The sequence below is a fragment of the Nothobranchius furzeri genome, chromosome 13 (assembly GCF_043380555.1).
Source record: "Nothobranchius furzeri strain GRZ-AD chromosome 13, NfurGRZ-RIMD1, whole genome shotgun sequence".
NCBI lineage: Eukaryota > Metazoa > Chordata > Actinopteri > Cyprinodontiformes > Nothobranchiidae > Nothobranchius > Nothobranchius furzeri.
Window position 1 is genome coordinate 20,961,461 of NC_091753.1, and position 18,511 is coordinate 20,979,971.

An 18,511-nucleotide genomic window follows, 5' to 3' on the forward strand; every position below is an offset into this window, starting at 1 on the left:
ATAATTCTGACCATGCAACAAACATTTCCTCCACACCATTAAACCCGCCCATTTTTATGTTTGTGTGGAGAGCATGGGTTTGCCGTTACCGGGCAGATGAATCATTTTGAGCATTTATGTCGTAAAAACATGGAAAAGAAAAACAGAAGACATGGTTGGACACGTTAGACAGAAGACTTGGTGACTCGGTGTCTTGGACAAAAATAACTGTTTCTCTGGTTATATGAGGGAGCGCAGCATTATTCCAGCGCTTAGACAGATCCACTCTGTGCTAATGGATTAGGATGGACTGAAGCAGGGACTGTCTTCTCTCTGTTGAGGTGGTTTTCTGTATTAAAACACAACAGCAGTCGCTCAGCCTGCAGTTTCATTACCTCTCCACTAGAGGGAGATATACCACTGCTGTTCTCATTCTCTCAGTACAACAGCAGCAAATATATGATGTATTGGCTAATAATGTATGACTTTGTTGCCCCATCATGACTATAAGAGTTTAAACATTAACACTTCATTGGAGATTTTATTATTTATCAACGTTTCCCTTCTGGAATCTTACTTTGAGAATAACCAAAGATTTTGTGTCACATTAGTTCATATAATTTATATAAAAATGCCAAAAAATATCAGAATGTGACTATTATCTCACACTTCATAAACCAGCTGATTCTTCAGGAGCTATGGACCCATAATAGGATAATAGATGGTGCATATTTCTTAAAGAGACAATGTGTAGTTTTTACCATTAATTTCTGGAAAAATCCATCAGAATGTTGTTGGAAATGAATGAAATGATGCCCCCCAATTGTTGACAAATGTTGGAGGCTTTGTAACATATAACCATATAAATCAGGTCTAAAAGACATGGGAGCTGGTCTAAGTCTCTGGGCGACCTCACATTAGATGCCATGTTTCCTTCTACGGGAGCCCATGAGGACAAAATGCATTTACTGATTTGTAACAAACGGTTACAAAACTTTCGTCATTCTTAAATGTTGTTTTACACATTTACCTCTTCACCAGTTGCCAGTGATGAAAGGGAGTCTCATGCTCTTGTAATTTTGCTAAAGTTTGCACTCCCCAGGGTTTTTTGACCCAAGTGAGCATCCATTGGTAAGGTCTTACTCCAACACAAAACTACTGCTTGCTTGCAACAATTTAGGTATCTACTGCCCCCTATCGCCAGAGAAAAGATGCACTGTCACTTTAAGTCGATATGTTTGTTTTTATTCTAAAAAATCAGATCCTGTTACTAGATGGTGTTTCAGACCGTGCTCATTCGTTTGCACCTTATTTGAAGGACAGGACATGGTTAGGTGTATTTGACTAAATCCAAGTTGAAATAAAAACCAACCAGCATTCAAAGGTCTTCAGAACACAAGAGAACATCAGCAGCAAATGAGTTGAAACTGTCCCTAAGAAGTGTCACAAACCCAATCAAACAAACGAGGAATGGCTCGGGACTTTTCTACGCTCCTGTATGAGGTCAGCGCTGTGGAGCCCTCCTGTCACAGCATTCTGTGGTAATGAGCTGAGCTTCAAGCATGGCTGGGTGGAATTTCCAGGGAGCCCTGAGGCAGAAATGTGTTGTTTGGCTCCCGTTAGCCTCCACATGACAACAATGGTGTTACTGTTTCACAGGAGGCAGCTAATGCACCTCGGCTGTTGGCTAACCAAGTCAACAGACTGGAAACGAGACGGCAACAAGCAGGTGAATAATTACCTCCTTGAGATGTTTAAATAGAAATGTCCAAACTTTTTATCACTGCAGTTTCTGCATTAAAGCAAAATGGTCAACAAGGAGATTCTTCTAATTTATAGTGTAATTCTCCAGGGTTTCAGTGTAGGGTGGTGCGCGTAAACAGGTTTCAGTTGGTTTAATTAGGATTTATGCTCCCAACACACACACACACACACACACACACACACACACACACACACACACACACACACACACACACACACACACACACACACACACACACACACACACACACAAACACACACAACGGAAGTTACGGTGTAACTATGGTTCTGTGAGTTCCTGGATGACTGCCAGTCACAGAGGTCACTCGGAACTTCTCTGGCGAGAAGATCCCGGGAGACCCGAACGTAGCTATCGGCGCGTAATTTATAGACTCGCGACCAGGTGCGCTACGTGTCACATGCGTGACTTTGTTTACATTAGTACTCGACCTGAGCAGAGCGCAAGGAGATACATCCACTCTGTTTCCTGCCACTGGCAGTCGGGAGGGAACGAAACACAACTCTGGTTTCCTCTGGTTGTCCTAACGGCTGTGATATCTCCCTGAAGTCTCCGACACCATAAAAGACATCGTAATGTATTTGTTCCAGAAACGCCAAGCAAAGATGAAGCTGGACTAGGGCTGAATGATTTAGGAAAATCTAATTGCGATTTATTTCTTCAATATTGCAATTGCGATTTCATTCACGATTATTTTCTCAAGGGGCTTTTCCTCATTTTTCCACTAATGTAAGCAAAAAGCGTTTGTATCAACGCTCACAAGTAAAAACAATATGTTGTATTTTAAGGTGCAATGCTTGCAGCCAGGAGCACATCCATTGAAGGACCATAGGTATTAGCATCGATTGTGAAAACTGATTTGCAGGAAGTGTGTCCCATTCATTGAAGTATTTTGATTTTAGAGTTTTTGACGTTTTGTCCATGCAGAGGTTCCGTAGTTCAATTTTGTTCATAGCTGCTAGCTAGTGGAGTTAAAGTCTTACAGTTTTCTAGCTCAAAATATCTGTCTGTACTTATTTGATTAATAACAGTTTTAAGTTTTTATTAGACTCCAAATGTAATAATTTAGCACATTCCTAATTCGTAATTTTTAAGAATGTAATATTAGCATTAGCATCCCTACGGGTTTTTAAATGTATATTAGCATAGTGCTAACCTCTCACTGCCAGTCAAATTGCAGCCTTTGCGATTAGAAAATCTCCTTTTGTCACATCGCAATTTAATTGCATATGCAGTTAATCGTTCAGCCCTAAGCTGGACTTTATAAAGAAGTAATAGAGTGTAATTTGTGTCTGGTGATGGGTGTGTTCTCACAGCTGAAAGCTATCAGATGTTCTCCGTCTGTGTCAGGTCCACCAGGCAGAACTTTATCTGAACAGTATGAAGTTGTGCTCGGCATATAAAGTTAGTCTGCTCCGTCAGCAGGCCGCCTCCCACAGGAGGGAGTCCCTGAGCGTGGTGATCTAGAACCACCAGATCTGGGTGAGGGGTGGGGGGTAGTCTCTGTTACAGTAAAAGCTGAACATGGTCCGGTTCTGTGGTTGGTACCGGGGGATCTATGGACCGCTACCACATGTTGGCTGACAGCAGGACCGTATTGTCTCTGGGACAAATTCAGGCCAGGGAGCAGGCGCTGGTGTACTTACGGTCTCTGACTACAGACACAGCGGTCTTTGTCAACAGCGTGACGGCTCTCAGAAAGGTAAAGCAGGCTGCTGCCAGCCTGACTCTGAGATGTTTAAGAGTCTGAATGAGTGATCGGGTTCTGGTTGGGTTTGGCTTGTTTATACTCTGCTCTAAGGCCCGTTTCTGCATGTGATGATCAGCGATTCAACCACAAAATATAACAAGGGAAGGGTTTATGTCCTCAGGCTGTCTTCTTCTGGAGTCACAGTTTTAAGTAGGAGAACTTTAGAACTTGTGGAATATAAAATGATCATCAGAAAACATGAAGTTTGTTCAGACTGAACTTTATTTCCTACGGTCATAATCTATTAAAGCCTACTATGTCTCGGGAATCTGAACCAAGAGCCGTGTGCAGAGCATGTCATAAATATTAGCTTAATGCACATGCTAATCAGGGCCTGTGACAGACATTCTTATCTTGAGCCTGGTGCTCCAGGCAGATGGGTGCATCCACCCTTTGTGCATGCTGGGAAGCTTCTGCAGGGCGCTGTTGTGAATCTGGAAGCCCACGTGGTGCTCCGGGTTCCTCTGCTGCACCAACCATCTGCTGTGGATTTTTTAGCAGATATTTAATCAGATAATTTCTTGTGCACAGCAAATTGTTTAACTTACAGCTGATGTAACTGGCTGCTCATATTGTAGAGCGAATCGGTTTCATAAAGAAAACATCAGCTGCTCATTATCCCCAGCAGTGTTAAGTGAATGTAAAAGTATGACTCCCATCTAGCCTTTCATGGCTCTCTTTGATGCTCTCATCTTTGTGCTGGCAGTGTTTGACATGATAACTGGAACCTTGTATAACTTAGAGAGGTGCCCGTGGGGCTTGGATCCCAGTCAAAGGGGAGGGCTCATTGGGTTAAACGCCAGTCGACCCCCATCCAGGTAAAAATCCTGCATTTGTATTTGGGACTCGGTGCCAGTGACACAAGCACAGAGGCCACTGGCTTACTATTTCAGGGGTTGGTGGGCTCCAGAGAGTCCCTTCTCCTGTTCTCCCTGTGTGGCTTTGATCCCAGTGTTCCACAGAGACACACAGGAAGACCAAAAAAAAAAAAAAAACTGCTGCAGAAAATAAAACAGAAGTGCTTCTTTGTGATTCTTGTTCCTCCCCTGGGACACGAGCGTGGTAAACCCTCAAATGATCAAAGTTTGATCATGAGCAGGGTTTATTTTGCACACTGTTAGAGTCCTCACCACACACACTCACACACACGCACGCACACACACACACATGCACACACGCACACACACACACGCACGCCTGCAGATATATGTAGACAATAAAGCTCTGTTGAACTTTCACAGTTTACTGTGAAAATACTATGCAGATGAAGTTTGTGTTTACGCCTGTGACGTAGGCGAGCGCGGCACAGTCGAATCCAGCTGTACACTTAAAAAATAACCACTCTGATCAAAGACGCACCGACAGGGAGAGGCCCCTGGAACGCCGCAGGAAGAGGAAGAATCCTTAAGAGTGCACGTGAGAAAACAGGAGGCTCCGACTCCCAGGGGGAGAAGGAGAAATGAGGATGACGAAAGTCGGGGATGTGAGGAGTTAATGCTGAATAAACTGGCAGCGTCTCACAGCATCCCAGTCCACGTGAGATTGACAACTCCTACACTGTTGTTGAAACAAATGCTGCCTTTCCACCTTCAATAGGAGGTGAGATGAGCTTTATTTCGGTTTCTTCTGGTCCCACCTCACAGCTCAAGGCTAATGGAGGGGGATGTAGCTCCGAGTGGAGCAGATGGTCCCTCAGCGGGACAAGGGCAGGCCAAGGCTTCCGCTGTAGCCTTTTGTCCGGATGGCTGAAACTAATCTGTAAGAGACCCTCTCTAGATTAAAATAACAGCTTCCTAACAAGGTTTCACTGTCTAGTTTACTTAATAACTTATGGAGAAAACTCTTTAACCTGTACTGTTCAGGCCAGATACTGGTGGATGGTAACAGAACACACACACACACACACACACTTGGCTCAGACCTACAGAGACCTTGGTTACTGAGAGACACCATGAGAATCAGACATGAGCAAAAAGAGAAGTGATCAAATGTAGATTTTATTATGATGTGTCCTTCACGTCCAGCTCTGATTGTAATTAGGTTGTGTTTGATCTGCTCCTCAGGAGAGACAGCGACTGGAGACCATCCTGACTCTCTGTGCCGAGTACAACAAGGGGGACAACATGGGGCTGGATGCTCTGGGCTCTGGGAGGATCGGCTTCCCTGGCAGCCTGAACGATGACTCTGGACGGAGGTCGTCTGTGGAAAACGTTTTTGGAGGGACACAATCGTCCCCAACGATGTCTCGCCTGGCTCAGAGACAGAGAGAGAGCGACGAGGAGAACCTGAAGGAGGAGTGCAGTAGTACTGAGAGCACTCATCAGGAGGTGAGGACGTCTCCTGCTGTCAGTGCAGCCGCGGCGCTGCACAATGGAGAGCGACAGGTCAGAGTCAGCTCTTCGTTGTTTCTGCATGCTGCTGAGGCTCCGGCATGTGAAAACCGTGTGCATGGCTCCATTTATCAGTACGTTGTGCTTTAGGGGCCTCAAGGGGCCCATGAGGAGGAGTCGGACTCCCTCAGGAGACATCTAACACTTAGAAGAGCAGCTCTAATGCATGTCCGTTCACCAAGGGAGACATTGGACACTTTCAGAGGGCTTTACTAATGCATGTGCGTGTGGCGTGAACACCAGGCGCTGGTTCTGTTCAGGATAATTCCAACTTTACTAAACTAGAGCCACTTCCTGCTCCTTTGGTAATGATGTTTATGAAGTCTGTAAAGTATACTCATACAACTCAAGGTCGTGGACTCAGTGGTCTCCTTTAAAAAGCACCTGTTCAAACTGGCTATTGCGTGACCTTCACCACCCTCTCCTTATTCTGCTCTTGTTCCGCCTTTCTCCACGAGCCACTGATTTCTCCCTTTCCTTTACATTATTGTTTTTATCACAATTTTTATCTTGTTTTCCTCTTATTTTAAACACATTTATAATCATTTTTAGAAAAAATTTTTTATAATTAAATTTTTTTTGTGAAGCACCTCGTGATTTTTATATTGAGAGACGCTATACAAGATTCTTTCTTTCTTTTTCTTTTTCTTTTCTTTCTTTCTTTCTTTCTTTCTTTCTTTCTTTCTTTCTTTCTTCTTTTTTCTTTTCTTTCTTTCTCTTTTTCTTTCATTCTCTCTTTCTTTCTCTCTTTTTCTTTTTGTCTTTTTTGTTTCTTCTTTTTTTCTTTTTTCATTTTTCTCTCTTCATTCTTTATCTTTCTTTCTTTCTTTCTTCTTTTTTTCTTTTCTTTCTTTATTTTTTCTTTCTTTCTTTCTTTCTTTCTTCTTTTCTTTCTTTCTCTTTTCTCTCTTTTTCTTTCTTTCTCTTTTTCTTTCCTTCTCTTTCATTCTCTCTTTTTGTCTTTTGTTTCTTCTTTTTTCTTTTTTCATTTTTCTCTCTTCTTTCTTTCTTTTGTTCTCTCTTTCTTTCTTTTTCTTTCTTTCTTTCTTTTTTATTTTCTTTCTTTCTCTTTTCTCTCTTTTTCATTCTTTCTCTTTTTCTTTCATTCTCTCTTTCTTTCTCTCTTTTTCTTTTTGTCTTTTTTGTTTCTTCTTTTTTTCTTTTTTCATTTTTCTCTTTTTTTCTTTCTTTTTTCTTTCTTTCTTTTCTCTTTTCTTTCTCTCTTTTTACTTTCTTTTCTCTTTTTTCATTTTTCTCTCTTCTTTCTTTCTTTCTTTCTTTTTCTTTCGTTCTCTCTTTCTTTCTCTCTTTTTCTTTTTGTCTTTTTTGTTTCTTCTTTTTTCTTTTTTCATTTTTCTCTTTTTCTTTCTTTCTCTCTTTTCTTTCTCTTTTCTTTCTCTCTTTTTACTTTCTTTTCTCTTTTTTCTTTTCTTTATCTCTTTTTTCTTTCTTTTGTTCTTTCTTTCTTTTGTCCTTTCTTTCTTTTATTCTCTCTTTCTTTCTCTTTTTTCTTTTTGTCTTTTTTAATGTTTCTTTTTTCTTTTGTTTCTTCTTTTTTTCTTTCTTTTCTTGGTAATGTCCCACCTCTGCCAGAAGGGTTGAGGTGGGGAACGGGAGGTATTAAAACACTAGGCCTGTACTTGGGTAGTGAAAGGTTTCAAAAACAGAACTGAGAGAAGGTGCTGGAGAAGGTGGAAGCTGTCCTACAGAGGCAGGGTTCTGATAGCAAACAACCTGGTCGCCTCGTTTCTGTGGCACAGACTGATTGTACTGGTTCCACCACCGGGTCTGCTGGAAGATGTTCATAAGCTGTTGGTGAAATTCTTCTGGTCCGGTCACCACTGGATCAGAGCTTCGGCTCTTTGCCTACCCGTGTCACGCGGTGTCTAGAACTGCAGCCTTCAGGTTACAGACAGCTCAGAAGCTTCTTTATGGTGACAGACTCTGCTGGCTCCCCCTGGCTCATCTCCTGCTGCAGAAGGTTGGTGGGCTTGGGCTGAACAAACACCTGTTCCTGTTGAATCGGAAGGTGTTGGATCTCACAAGGATTAGTCCGTTCTACTCGTCAATGCTGGATACTTTTAAGCTGCTGACGGTTTCCCGAGCGCCTGACACGGGACCAGGGACATGGTTGCTACAAGAACCCTTGTTTGACAATGACTTCTTCTCTCGAGCTGTCATTTTAACTTAGTCTGCGTTGAAAGTGAAGTTCACCAGTGCTAGGATTGTAAAGTTTGGTCACTTACTGAAGATCCCGGCTGGAACCCTTGGTGAGCGGGTGGATGTGAGGTCCACCAGAGTGATGGAGAGAGTGGTGGAGGAGGTATGGAGGTCCTTGTCTGTGTCGTAGAGAGCCTTCGTTGAGACTTGTACTCTATCTGACCAATGGGATGATGACAGTGAGTATGTTTTTCCATCTCTGGAGGTTAAAGCAGCTGGTGAGGGTTGGCAGGAGGAGAGTGGATCACTGCTGAACCTGAACTCCCCAGTCTTGGGCTCCTTCCCTTCTTGTGGGAAGAAACAGATCTATCACACTTGTGTGAAGGTTATCAATAGGCGCTCTTTGTTAGGAGTCAAGGAGTTGAGGTGTACTCAGGTGTTTGCTGCGGACGATGCCCCTGGGGGCAGCTGGAGGAGTTTGTATAAGTCTCCAGTGGAAAAAAGGATGGCAGACCTCCAGTGGAGGATCATACATGGAGCTTTAGCTATGAACAGACACAGAGCCCGCTTTGATCCAAGCACCGGGGAGGGATGTCCTTTGTGTAACCAAACAGAGTCCCTAGAGCATCTAGTGGTAGCATGTTCTAGGTTATCAGGGATGTTTAAGGTTTTGGAACAGTGGGTTAGTGCACTGGGGGAGGCTTTTACCCTACCCTTATTTGTTTTCGGGCAAATAAGTACAGTGTCAGAAAAAAACGGACAATATTGTTAATTAACTTTTTATTTGCATGTGCAAAACTAGCCATCTGGAAAACCAGGAAAAACTAGATGCTGGGACAGAGCTGGACTGATGCTGAGCGGAGCCTGAAGGGCCTGGTGTAAGCTCCTATAAAGAACTTACTGGGAACCTGGACTTCTTTAGAGCGGTGTGGGGGATCGGGCAGGTGCTCTGTCTGCTGGGTGGTCAGGGCTCCCTAAAGATCAACTTCTAAACTGTGGGTTTATCAATTTTCCTGGTTTTATTAGTAGAAAACAAGTTACAGTCATTAATGCTGTTTGTTGTTTTGTAAAGAAAAAAAAATAATTTAAAAGTCAAGTCTCTTTTTTTCTGTCTTTTTTCTTTCTTCCTTTCTTTCTTTCTTTCTTTCTTTCTTTCTTTCTTTCTTTCTTTCTTTCTTTCTTCTTTTTTGTTTTTTCTCTTTTTTCTCTCTTTTTTCATTCTCTCTTTCTTCCTTTCTTTCTTTCTTTTTCTTTCTCTCTTTTTGTTTTTTCTTTCTTTCTTTCTTTCTTTCTTTTTCTTTGTTTCTCTCTTTTTGTTTTTTCTCTTTCTTTCTTTCTTTCTCTCTCTCTCTTTTGTTTCTTTCTTTTTCTTTATTTCTCTCTTTTAGTTTTTTCTCTTTTTTTCTTTCTTTTTCTTTGTTTCTCTCTTTTTGTTTTTTCTCTTTCTTTCTTTGTTTCTTTGTTACTTTCTTTCTCTCTTTTTTGTTTCTTTCTTTCTTTTTCTTTCTTTCTCTCTTAGTTTTTTCTCTTTCTTTGTTTCTTTCTTTCTTTCTTTCACTGTTGATATAAAACACACATTTCTATACTTGTACTCTTTTTCCTTTATATTTAAAATCATTTGAAACATTATTTAACTTAATTATTCAAAAAAAAAATTTTAAATCATGTAGTCACTCGTTGAGAAATGAAACCATTAATCTGCTACACGTGGGTATTGATTCAAATTTGGAGAATGGATTCGATTCCAATTCTCAAGGGTTAGAATCGATTATCATGGTCCGATCCCATTCAGTGTCCCAGTTCAGTATCGCTATGGGTCGGTTCTATTAAAACATTTTTATGTTTGAGCTGTTACCTTAATCATATGCTCGTTATTCAACGATGCAACAGTGGGTGGGTTACAATTCAACGGGGGAAACTGTACTAACCCTTTCTGACCTAAACTTTAAAATGACTGTTTAGACTTTTCCCTCCTATTTTAGCTGGAACAGGACAAACTGTTACACAATTAAAGGTATGGGGGAGGATGTTTCTGGATTTCATGAAAGAACCACTCCACATTTAGAAAAAATGCCCATGAGAGAGAACGCCCAGTTATCTTCGTGCACGCTCTGTTCATAAGACTAACTTCTAAGCAGTAATCTGAAGTGAATTTCTCCAAATAGCATGGCGGGTTTTAGCTTACCTGTCGAGCAGAAACCGACGACAGAGACGTCGTTAGGAGCCCAACCTTCGCTTTCAGCGCATGCCATAGCTATGACGAGTCACCTAAAAAACTCTGGTCTCATTTCTCACTTGGGAGACACTTTTTCTCTTGCTACGCTCAGCCATTTTCACACGAACCCAGTGAGAACGGCGAGGAATGAAGGCGTATCACTCTACACGTAAACAGAATGGTGCAGGAAGTGAAAACTAACCCAGGAATGAGCACGCACGACGACTGCCTTGCATGAAAGCTTCACCAGAATGATTGACAGTTATGTGGACCAATGGTTCAGATGATCCAACCGGAAGAAAGAGATCCTTTGTTACACCTTTAAATTTTTTTCATTAGATTCTTAGAATTTTGATAAGAATGGGTTATTTGATTTTTATCGACACAGCAGCAGAATCTGCCATATGAATGTGAAATGTACAAAAATGAAACCACCTTCAGGTCGTTCCCTGTTTAGCCACACGGATCCAGAAATGGGCCCAAAGACAGGGAGCGTGTGGGTTAACACCTTGCAGCCTGGCTGTAGTGTTGTGTTCTGTTAACTGCGACGTTCCTGCTGCGCTTCTGTGGTTTCCACAGGTGGGTAGAAAGAGTAGAGCACCTTTATGAGACTCACTGTTGTGATGATGATGATGAAGACTCATAATTGGGACGTTGAGTGTATCTGCTTGCCACCTCACAGCTAACCTTTCAACCTGCTGCAGTCCTTAAAATGTGGTGCTTTGATCAGATTTTGAGGCAATTAGATTTAATATGTTCCGCTTAACTTTTTGTTGTTATTTACGTTTAAGAACCCATAGAATAAAAGTCTCAGAAAACAAACACGCTTCACCTGAAATACAAACGCCATAACCGACGGTCTGCTAGTTTCAGACCTAATGCTGCTGCATGCCTGCTAAATATTAGCATTCAACCTGCCGTAGGTACTGAACAGTTCAGGATCGCTGTTGTATTTTTCTTTTCAGAATTCTCCTCGTACTTTCTGTTAGAGACAACATTGTAGGCAGGTCAGTCGGGCGCCGGTGCCCTCCACGCAGTAGATGTGGTTTGACCCTGAATGGATGCTTCTGAAAGACATGAGGTCTAGAACCTCTGCTCTGTGTTTCTACTTTTCGTCTTCGGTGTGGTGCGTAGAGCTTCTGCACAGATTTGTTTGACCACAATCCAATTCCTTAAATGTTTTATGATATTCTGCACCGTTCAGAGAGGAACGAGCCAGCCCCCCTCCGTCTGTCTTTGAGGAACATCCTTTGCTTGTTTTTGCTCTAAAAACTCAGTATTTCTCCCGTTGATACCCAAACCCGATCATGACCAACCATTAACTCAGCCTGTCTGAAATAAGGCCCTCATCTCTGTTTAGTAGAAATGTTTTGCAGCCTTGGTGTTCATGAACGGATTTCTGCTAACGGGTTGATGAGGCGACGTGTCAAACATCTTGAGTTCTTGTTTGATTTGTATTTATTTGTTCATAATTAGCATTTTTCAAATGGTTTTTGAGTTGAGTTGTATTTTTGCAGCCGTTTAGAGCTCGACTAAACTGACTGTCTCCTGTCCTGCAGCACGAAGACTCCCCCTGCTCAGGCAGCGCATGTCGCTCAGAGCTGAGTTACCTGGAGGATGAGCGGCTGCGTGTTCTGGCTCACATTGATGAGCTGAAAACCCGGCTCACGGAGCTGGAGCAGCAACTTCAGGAGTCCAAACAAGAGGTGGAGTCAGGGGTTAAAGATGAACCCGGCTAGATTAACTGTAGATGCCTAATCAGCAGTATTACATTCTCATCCCAGATTAATGTTCCACATCAACTGTTAAAATCTCAGGATGATCTTTCTCCCGTTTCTAACCAATGACACGGTTTCTGTGTTTTTCCCTGGTGCAGGCAGAGATGGAGCGTGCCTTGCTGCAGGGCGAGAGGCAGGCAGAGCTGGACCAGGTAGAGGCAGAGACGGATGTCATCAGCCAGCTGCAGCACAAGCTGGATGAGCTGGAGAACGCCATTCAGCAGGAGAAGGACAAGGTACCCAGAGAGGTGTCAAAAAACAAAAGAGCTGGTGTTTGGTGGTTAGCATGCAGGAGATAGCACCCGCGTGGTTTTTAGTTTGATCTTGTGTTCGCCACTGGTCTGCTGCTGGTGTTTGTCTCTCCAGAGCTTCCTGGTTTCAAAAGGCCAATGAAGGGACAGATAAAGGACCTGATTGTCCTCCACTTGTTTTTACATCTTTTCATCTTAATGTTATTGTTTTTACTGCTGCTGCTCAACCTGCTGACATCAAATAACCATGAACGTATTAATCCCTGCTCAGCTACCCGCCCACCCACAGCAGCTGCAACTAATCTTGCCTGCTTGCAAATTTGAGGATGATGCTCCTAAATGATAGTTTCTCAGAGACACAGTGAGGTGGGTTAGCTGTCCCTTATTTCAGTTTGACCCCTACACGGGAGTCAGCTTTCATCTAAGTAGATCAAAATTTGCCATGAATGCACCAAGGTCGCCACATGGGAAACGACAGTTTAGTCTCTTCAGGAATTAGTGATTCTTCCAGGATGTTTGACATCATGGTGTCAGGATAAATCGACAGCTTCTCTTTCAGTTGCTCAAAGTTTCACTTAAACTGAGCAAAACAGAGAGAGAGGGGGGTGCTGCAGAGTGAGTCTGGCTGTGGGTCCTAGAGGACCTTTTTCCTACCACATCAAGTGTAGATCACAGCAGTTAAAGTACTGAATCAAGTGTTGCTTCAACACAGCCGATGGGGGGGGGGGGGTCGATCCAGTTCTGGGCATGAAACTGGAGCAGCACACTGGGGAGTGCTGGGGTGGGGGTCCGTGGCCAGCGAGAGATGAGTTGAAAGTTTATTTGGCCTGTGTTTTTTTATCTTTTATTTATTTAAAGTCCATAAACTAAAACATAGGTTCGCATATGTAACCGGTTCTGAGCACACCTTCACTGGTTAGTCAAACCAGAAGCAAACGGCTCATATTCTGTCAGAAAATTTCGGGCCTTAGAGACCAAGTCCACTGAGAAAGCAGTTTCTACTTCACTCCTGAGTTTAACATGCACGCTGAACGTGGAAATGGTCTTCTATTTCCTGCATGAGCCGCCGATAGAAGATAAACAGAGAAACACTCTGATTAGAAAGGTCGCTCAGGTCCACTTAAGACTGAAAATTGGGCATTCATGGACTCAACCATCTTGGCTTACAACAAGGAAGGCTGTTGTTGGTTTCAGGAGAGAGGAAGAGCATGTCTCGGCTCAGCTAGTAGAAGCTAACTGTTAGCATTAGCAACTCCAGCACTTGGGTAACTCCTCCAGGCGCGTGGTGTCTGTGGAGATAAAACATCAGCGTTGCAGTGCAAATGGAGTCATAGCTTTTCCCCTCAGTGGTTGATTCAAAAGGCTTTCATGTTGGAGACAAATGTGTTGAAAAAACTAGTGAACTTGGTCTTTAATTACAGTTTAGTCAAAACCTGAGATCTCAGTTACTAACACACAATTACTGCATTTCTTGTATTTTTTTTTTTTTTTTTGCTTGACATGTATTTTTTGATTGTTTTTCTCTGTCTCTCTGTCTTTCTTGCTCTCCAATTGTCCATCCATCCTGGGTGTGTGTGTCGTGTTTTTCTAGGAGAGGGCTAATGTTGAGGCTGAGCGCCGCACCCTGCAGAGACTCCAGGAGAGCTATGCTGAGCTGAAGAACCAGCTTCATAATTGTCCTGAATCCCTGCGGGAACAGTTACAGGAACAGCTCAAAAGGGTGGGTCAGAGCACGTAGACCACCCGTATCCTCTAGCCTGCAGCCCCCACCACCCCCACCCACAAACACCAGTCCAGTCCCCTCAGCCTGCAGCCACAGATGAGCATCTCATCTGAGGGAGACCTGCATTTAGTAGTAGCTGCAGCCAGGTGCTACAAAGGGCAGCAGTTTACAGCAACACTCTTCACACTTGATGCCCCAGTCACATTATCACCACCCAGCCCCAATTTTGATGTAGTTGTTTTCGTTTGAATAGATTTTCCGGACATTTAGCTGCACATGCTAAGGTTGGGGTCAGGGTTCCTCCCCTTCACCCAGCAGTGATGTAATCTGATCAGACTCCACTGAACTGCATGTGTGACTCTGATATGCGTCTTTGCTGGTACAAAACATGTTTTATGTAACTCCTCACTAATCGAATGAGACAGACCATTCTGTTTTCCCTTGCTCTCATCTCACTACTACCTTTGTTGAAATCAGCGCTGCTGTTTGGCTCACAGTTGGTCTGTTTGTTTTATGGAATGAAAACTACAGGGAAGAGATTGTAGGCAAATCTGTTGTTACCGTTTTTAAAACTCCAGTATGCTGAGGGAAAGGTTACGTGTTAGCGTTTTTAAAACTCCAGTATGCTGAGGGAAAGGTTACGTGTTAGCATTTTTAAAACTCCAGTATGCTGAGGGAAAGGTTACGTGTTAGCGTTTTTAAAACTCCAGTATGCTGAGGGAAAGGTTACGTGTTAGCGTTTTTAAAACTCCAGTATGCTGAGGGAAAGGTTACGTGTTAGCGTTTTTAAAACTCCAGTATGCTGAGGGAAAGGTTACGTGTTAGCGTTTTTAAAACTCCAGTATGCTGAGGGAAAGGTTACGTGTTAGCGTTTTTAAAACTCCAGTATGCTGAGGGAAAGGTTACATGTTAGCATTTTTAAAACTCCAGTATGCTGAGGGAAAGGTTACGTGTTAGCGTTTTTAAAACTCCAGTATGCTGAGGGAAAGGTTACGTGTTAGCGTTTTTAAAACTCCAGTATGCTGAGGGAAAGGTTACGTGTTAGCATTTTTAAAACTCCAGTATGCTGAGGGAAAGGTTACGTGTTAGCGTTTTTAAAACTCCAGTATGCTGAGGGAAAGGTTACGTGTTAGCGTTTTTAAAACTCCAGTATGCTGAGGGAAAGGTTACGTGTTAGCATTTTTAAAACTCCAGTATGCTGAGGGAAAGGTTACGTGTTAGCGTTTTTAAAACTCCAGTATGCCGAGGGAAAGGTTACGTGTTAGCGTTTTTAAAACTCCAGTATGCTGAGGGAAAGGTTACGTGTTAGCATTTTTAAAACTCCAGTATGCTGAGGGAAAGGTTACGTGTTAGCGTTTTTAAAACTCCAGTATGCTGAGGGAAAGGTTACGTGTTAGCGTTTTTAAAACTCCAGTATGCTGAGGGAAAGGTTACGTGTTAGCGTTTTTAAAACTCCAGTATGCTGAGGGAAAGGTTACGTGTTAGCGTTTTTAAAACTCCAGTATGCTGAGGGAAAGGTTACGTGTTAGCGTTTTTAAAACTCCAGTATGCTGAGGGAAAGGTTACGTGTTAGCGTTTTTAAAACTCCAGTATGCTGAGGGAAAGGTTACGTGTTAGCGTTTTTAAAACTCCAGTATGCTGAGGGAAAGGTTACGTGTTAGCGTTTTTAAAACTCCAGTATGCTGAGGGAAAGGTTACGTGTTAGCGTTTTTAAAACTCCAGTATGCTGAGGGAAAGGTTACGTGTTAGCGTTTTTAAAACTCCAGTATGCTGAGGGAAAGGTTACGTGTTAGCGTTTTTAAAACTCTAGTATGCTGAGGGAAAGGTTACGTGTTAGCGTCTTTAAAACTCCAGTATGCTGAGGGAAAGGTTACGTGTTAGCGTTTTTAAAACTCTAGTATGCTGAGGGAAAGGTTACGTGTTAGCATTTTTAAAACTCCAGTATGCTGAGGGAAAGGTTACGTGTTAGCATTTTTAAAACTCCAGTATGCTGAGGGAAAGGTTACGTGTTAGCGTTTTTAAAACTCCAGTATGCTGAGGGAAAGGTTACGTGTTAGCGTTTTTAAAACTCCAGTATGCTGAGGGAAAGGTTACGTGTTAGCGTTTTTAAAACTCTAGTATGCTGAGGGAAAGGTTACGTGTTAGTGTTTTTAAAACTCCAGTATGCCGAGGGAAAGGTTACGTGTTAGCGTTTTTAAAACTCTAGTATGCTGAGGGAAAGGTTACGTGTTAGTGTTTTTAAAACTCCAGTATGCTGAGGGAAAGGTTACGTGTTAGCGTTTTTAAAACTCCAGTATGCCGAGGGAAAGGTTACGTGTTAGCGTTTTTAAAACTCCAGTATGCCGAGGGAAAGGTTACGTGTTAGTGTTTTTAAAACTCCAGTATGCCGAGGGAAAGGTTACGTGTTAGCGTTTTTAAAACTCCAGTACGCCGAGGGAAAGGTTACGTGTTAGCGTTTTTAAACCTCCAGTATGCCGAGGGAAAGGTTACGTGTTAGCGTTTTTAAAACTCCAGTAAGCTGAGGGAAAGGTTACGTGTTAGCGTTTTTAAAACTCTAGTATGCTGAGGGAAAGGTTACGTGTTAGTGTTTTTAAAACTCCAGTATGCCGAGGGAAAGGTTACGTTAACACGTAACTGTGGCATTTTTAAAACCAGTATGCTGAGGGAAAGGTTACGTGTTAGCGTTTTTAAAACTCCAGTATGCCGAGGGAAAGGTTACGTGTTAGCGTTTTTAAAACTCCAGTATGCTGAGGGAAAGTTTACGTGTTAGCGTCTTTAAAACTCCAGTATGCCGAGGGAAAGGTTACGTGTTAGCGTTTTTAAAACTCCAGTATGCCGAGGGAAAGGTTACGTGTTAGCGTTTTTAAAACTCCAGTATGCCGAGGGAAAGGTTACGTGTTAGCGTCTTTAAAACTCCAGTATGCCGAGGGAAAGGTTACGTGTTAGCGTTTTTAAAACTCCAGTATGCCGAGGGAAAGGTTACGTGTTAGCGTTTTTAAAACTCCAGTATGCCGAGGGAAAGGTTACGTGTTAGCGTTTTTAAAACTCCAGTATGCTGAGGGAAAGTTTACGTGTTAGCGTCTTTAAAACTCCAGTATGCCGAGGGAAAGGTTACGTGTTAGCGTTTTTAAAACTCCAGTATGCCGAGGGAAAGGTTACGTGTTAGCGTTTTTAAAACTCCAGTATGCCGAGGGAAAGGTTACGTGTTAGCGTCTTTAAAACTCCAGTATGCCGAGGGAAAGGTTACGTGTTAGCGTTTTTAAAACTCCAGTATGCCGAGGGAAAGGTTACGTGTTAGCGTTTTTAAAACTCCAGTATGCCGAGGGAAAGGTTACGTGTCAGCGTCTTTAAAACTCCAGTATGCTGAGGGAAAGGTTACGTGTTAGCGTCTTTAAAACTCCAGTATGCCGAGGGAAAGGTTACGTGTTAGCGTTTTTAAAACTCCAGTATGCCGAGGGAAAGGTTACGTGTTAGCGTTTTTAAACCTCCAGTATGCCGAGGGAAAGGTTACGTGTTAGCGTCTTTAAAACTCCAGTATGCCGAGGGAAAGGTTACGTGTTAGCGTTTTTAAAACTCCAGTATGCCGAGGGAAAGGTTACGTGTTAGCGTTTTTAAAACTCCAGTATGCCGAGGGAAAGGTTACGTGTCAGCGTCTTTAAAACTCCAGTATGCTGAGGGAAAGGTTACGTGTTAGCGTCTTTAAAACTCCAGTATGCCGAGGGAAAGGTTACGTGTTAGCGTTTTTAAAACTCCAGTATGCCGAGGGAAAGGTTACGTGTTAGCGTTTTTAAACCTCCAGTATGCCGAGGGAAAGGTTACGTGTTAGCGTTTTTAAAACTCCAGTATGCCGAGGGAAAGGTTACGTGTTAGCGTCTTTAAAACTCCAGTATGCCGAGGGAAAGGTTACGTGTTAGCGTTTTTAAAACTCCAGTATGCCGAGGGAAAGGTTACGTGTTAGCGTTTTTAAAACTCCAGTATGCCGAGGGAAAGGTTACGTGTCAGCGTCTTTAAAACTCCAGTATGCTGAGGGAAAGGTTACGTGTTAGCGTTTTTAAAACTCCAGTATGCCGAGGGAAAGGTTACGTGTTAGCGTTTTGGTCGTGGAGCTTTATTGGCTCAGACTATAGGCATTTGTTCAGTGGCAGCTTTGTTCTAAGTGGGCCCGTGAGCTACCTTTACACAGTGAACGTACGGAAGAGCTACTGCCATACAATGTATTCACATAGAATATGTTTATGTTAAATATGCTATACTTGTTGTATTAACATGCGTTTTATTCACAAGTTGATTTCTCTGTATTTCAATACATCAGCATTCTAAAATAATACTAGGAAAATAGTGACATTCTGAAAAAACTAAACAAAACATATTTTTTGTTTTTTTAACTTATGGAATAGTTTCATACAATGAGTAACAAATCTACTTCATGTGAATGACTTTAGCATTTTTGTTTGAACGGATCAGTAACGTAACGTTTTGAGC

At 42.5% G+C, this 18,511-nt stretch overlaps 1 protein-coding gene across 17 annotated transcripts in view; it reads left to right on the forward strand.

Annotated features, from left to right (window-relative positions):
- phldb1b (pleckstrin homology-like domain, family B, member 1b) overlaps nt 1–18,511 on the forward strand; it is a 143,278-nt gene that overhangs the window by 97,257 nt on the left and 27,510 nt on the right. For 12 of the 17 annotated variants that reach the window (XM_054742918.2, XM_070543373.1, XM_070543372.1 and 9 more), the window contains 4 exons: nt 5,576–5,896; nt 11,837–11,983; nt 12,154–12,291; nt 13,898–14,026. In XM_054742918.2, the coding sequence (XP_054598893.2) occupies nt 5,576–5,896; nt 11,837–11,983; nt 12,154–12,291; nt 13,898–14,026 (735 nt within the window). The remainder of the gene's footprint in view (nt 1–5,575; nt 5,897–11,836; nt 11,984–12,153; nt 12,292–13,897; nt 14,027–18,511) is intronic. The other 5 variants (XM_070543382.1, XM_070543387.1, XM_070543386.1 and 2 more) reach the window with 3 other exon arrangements.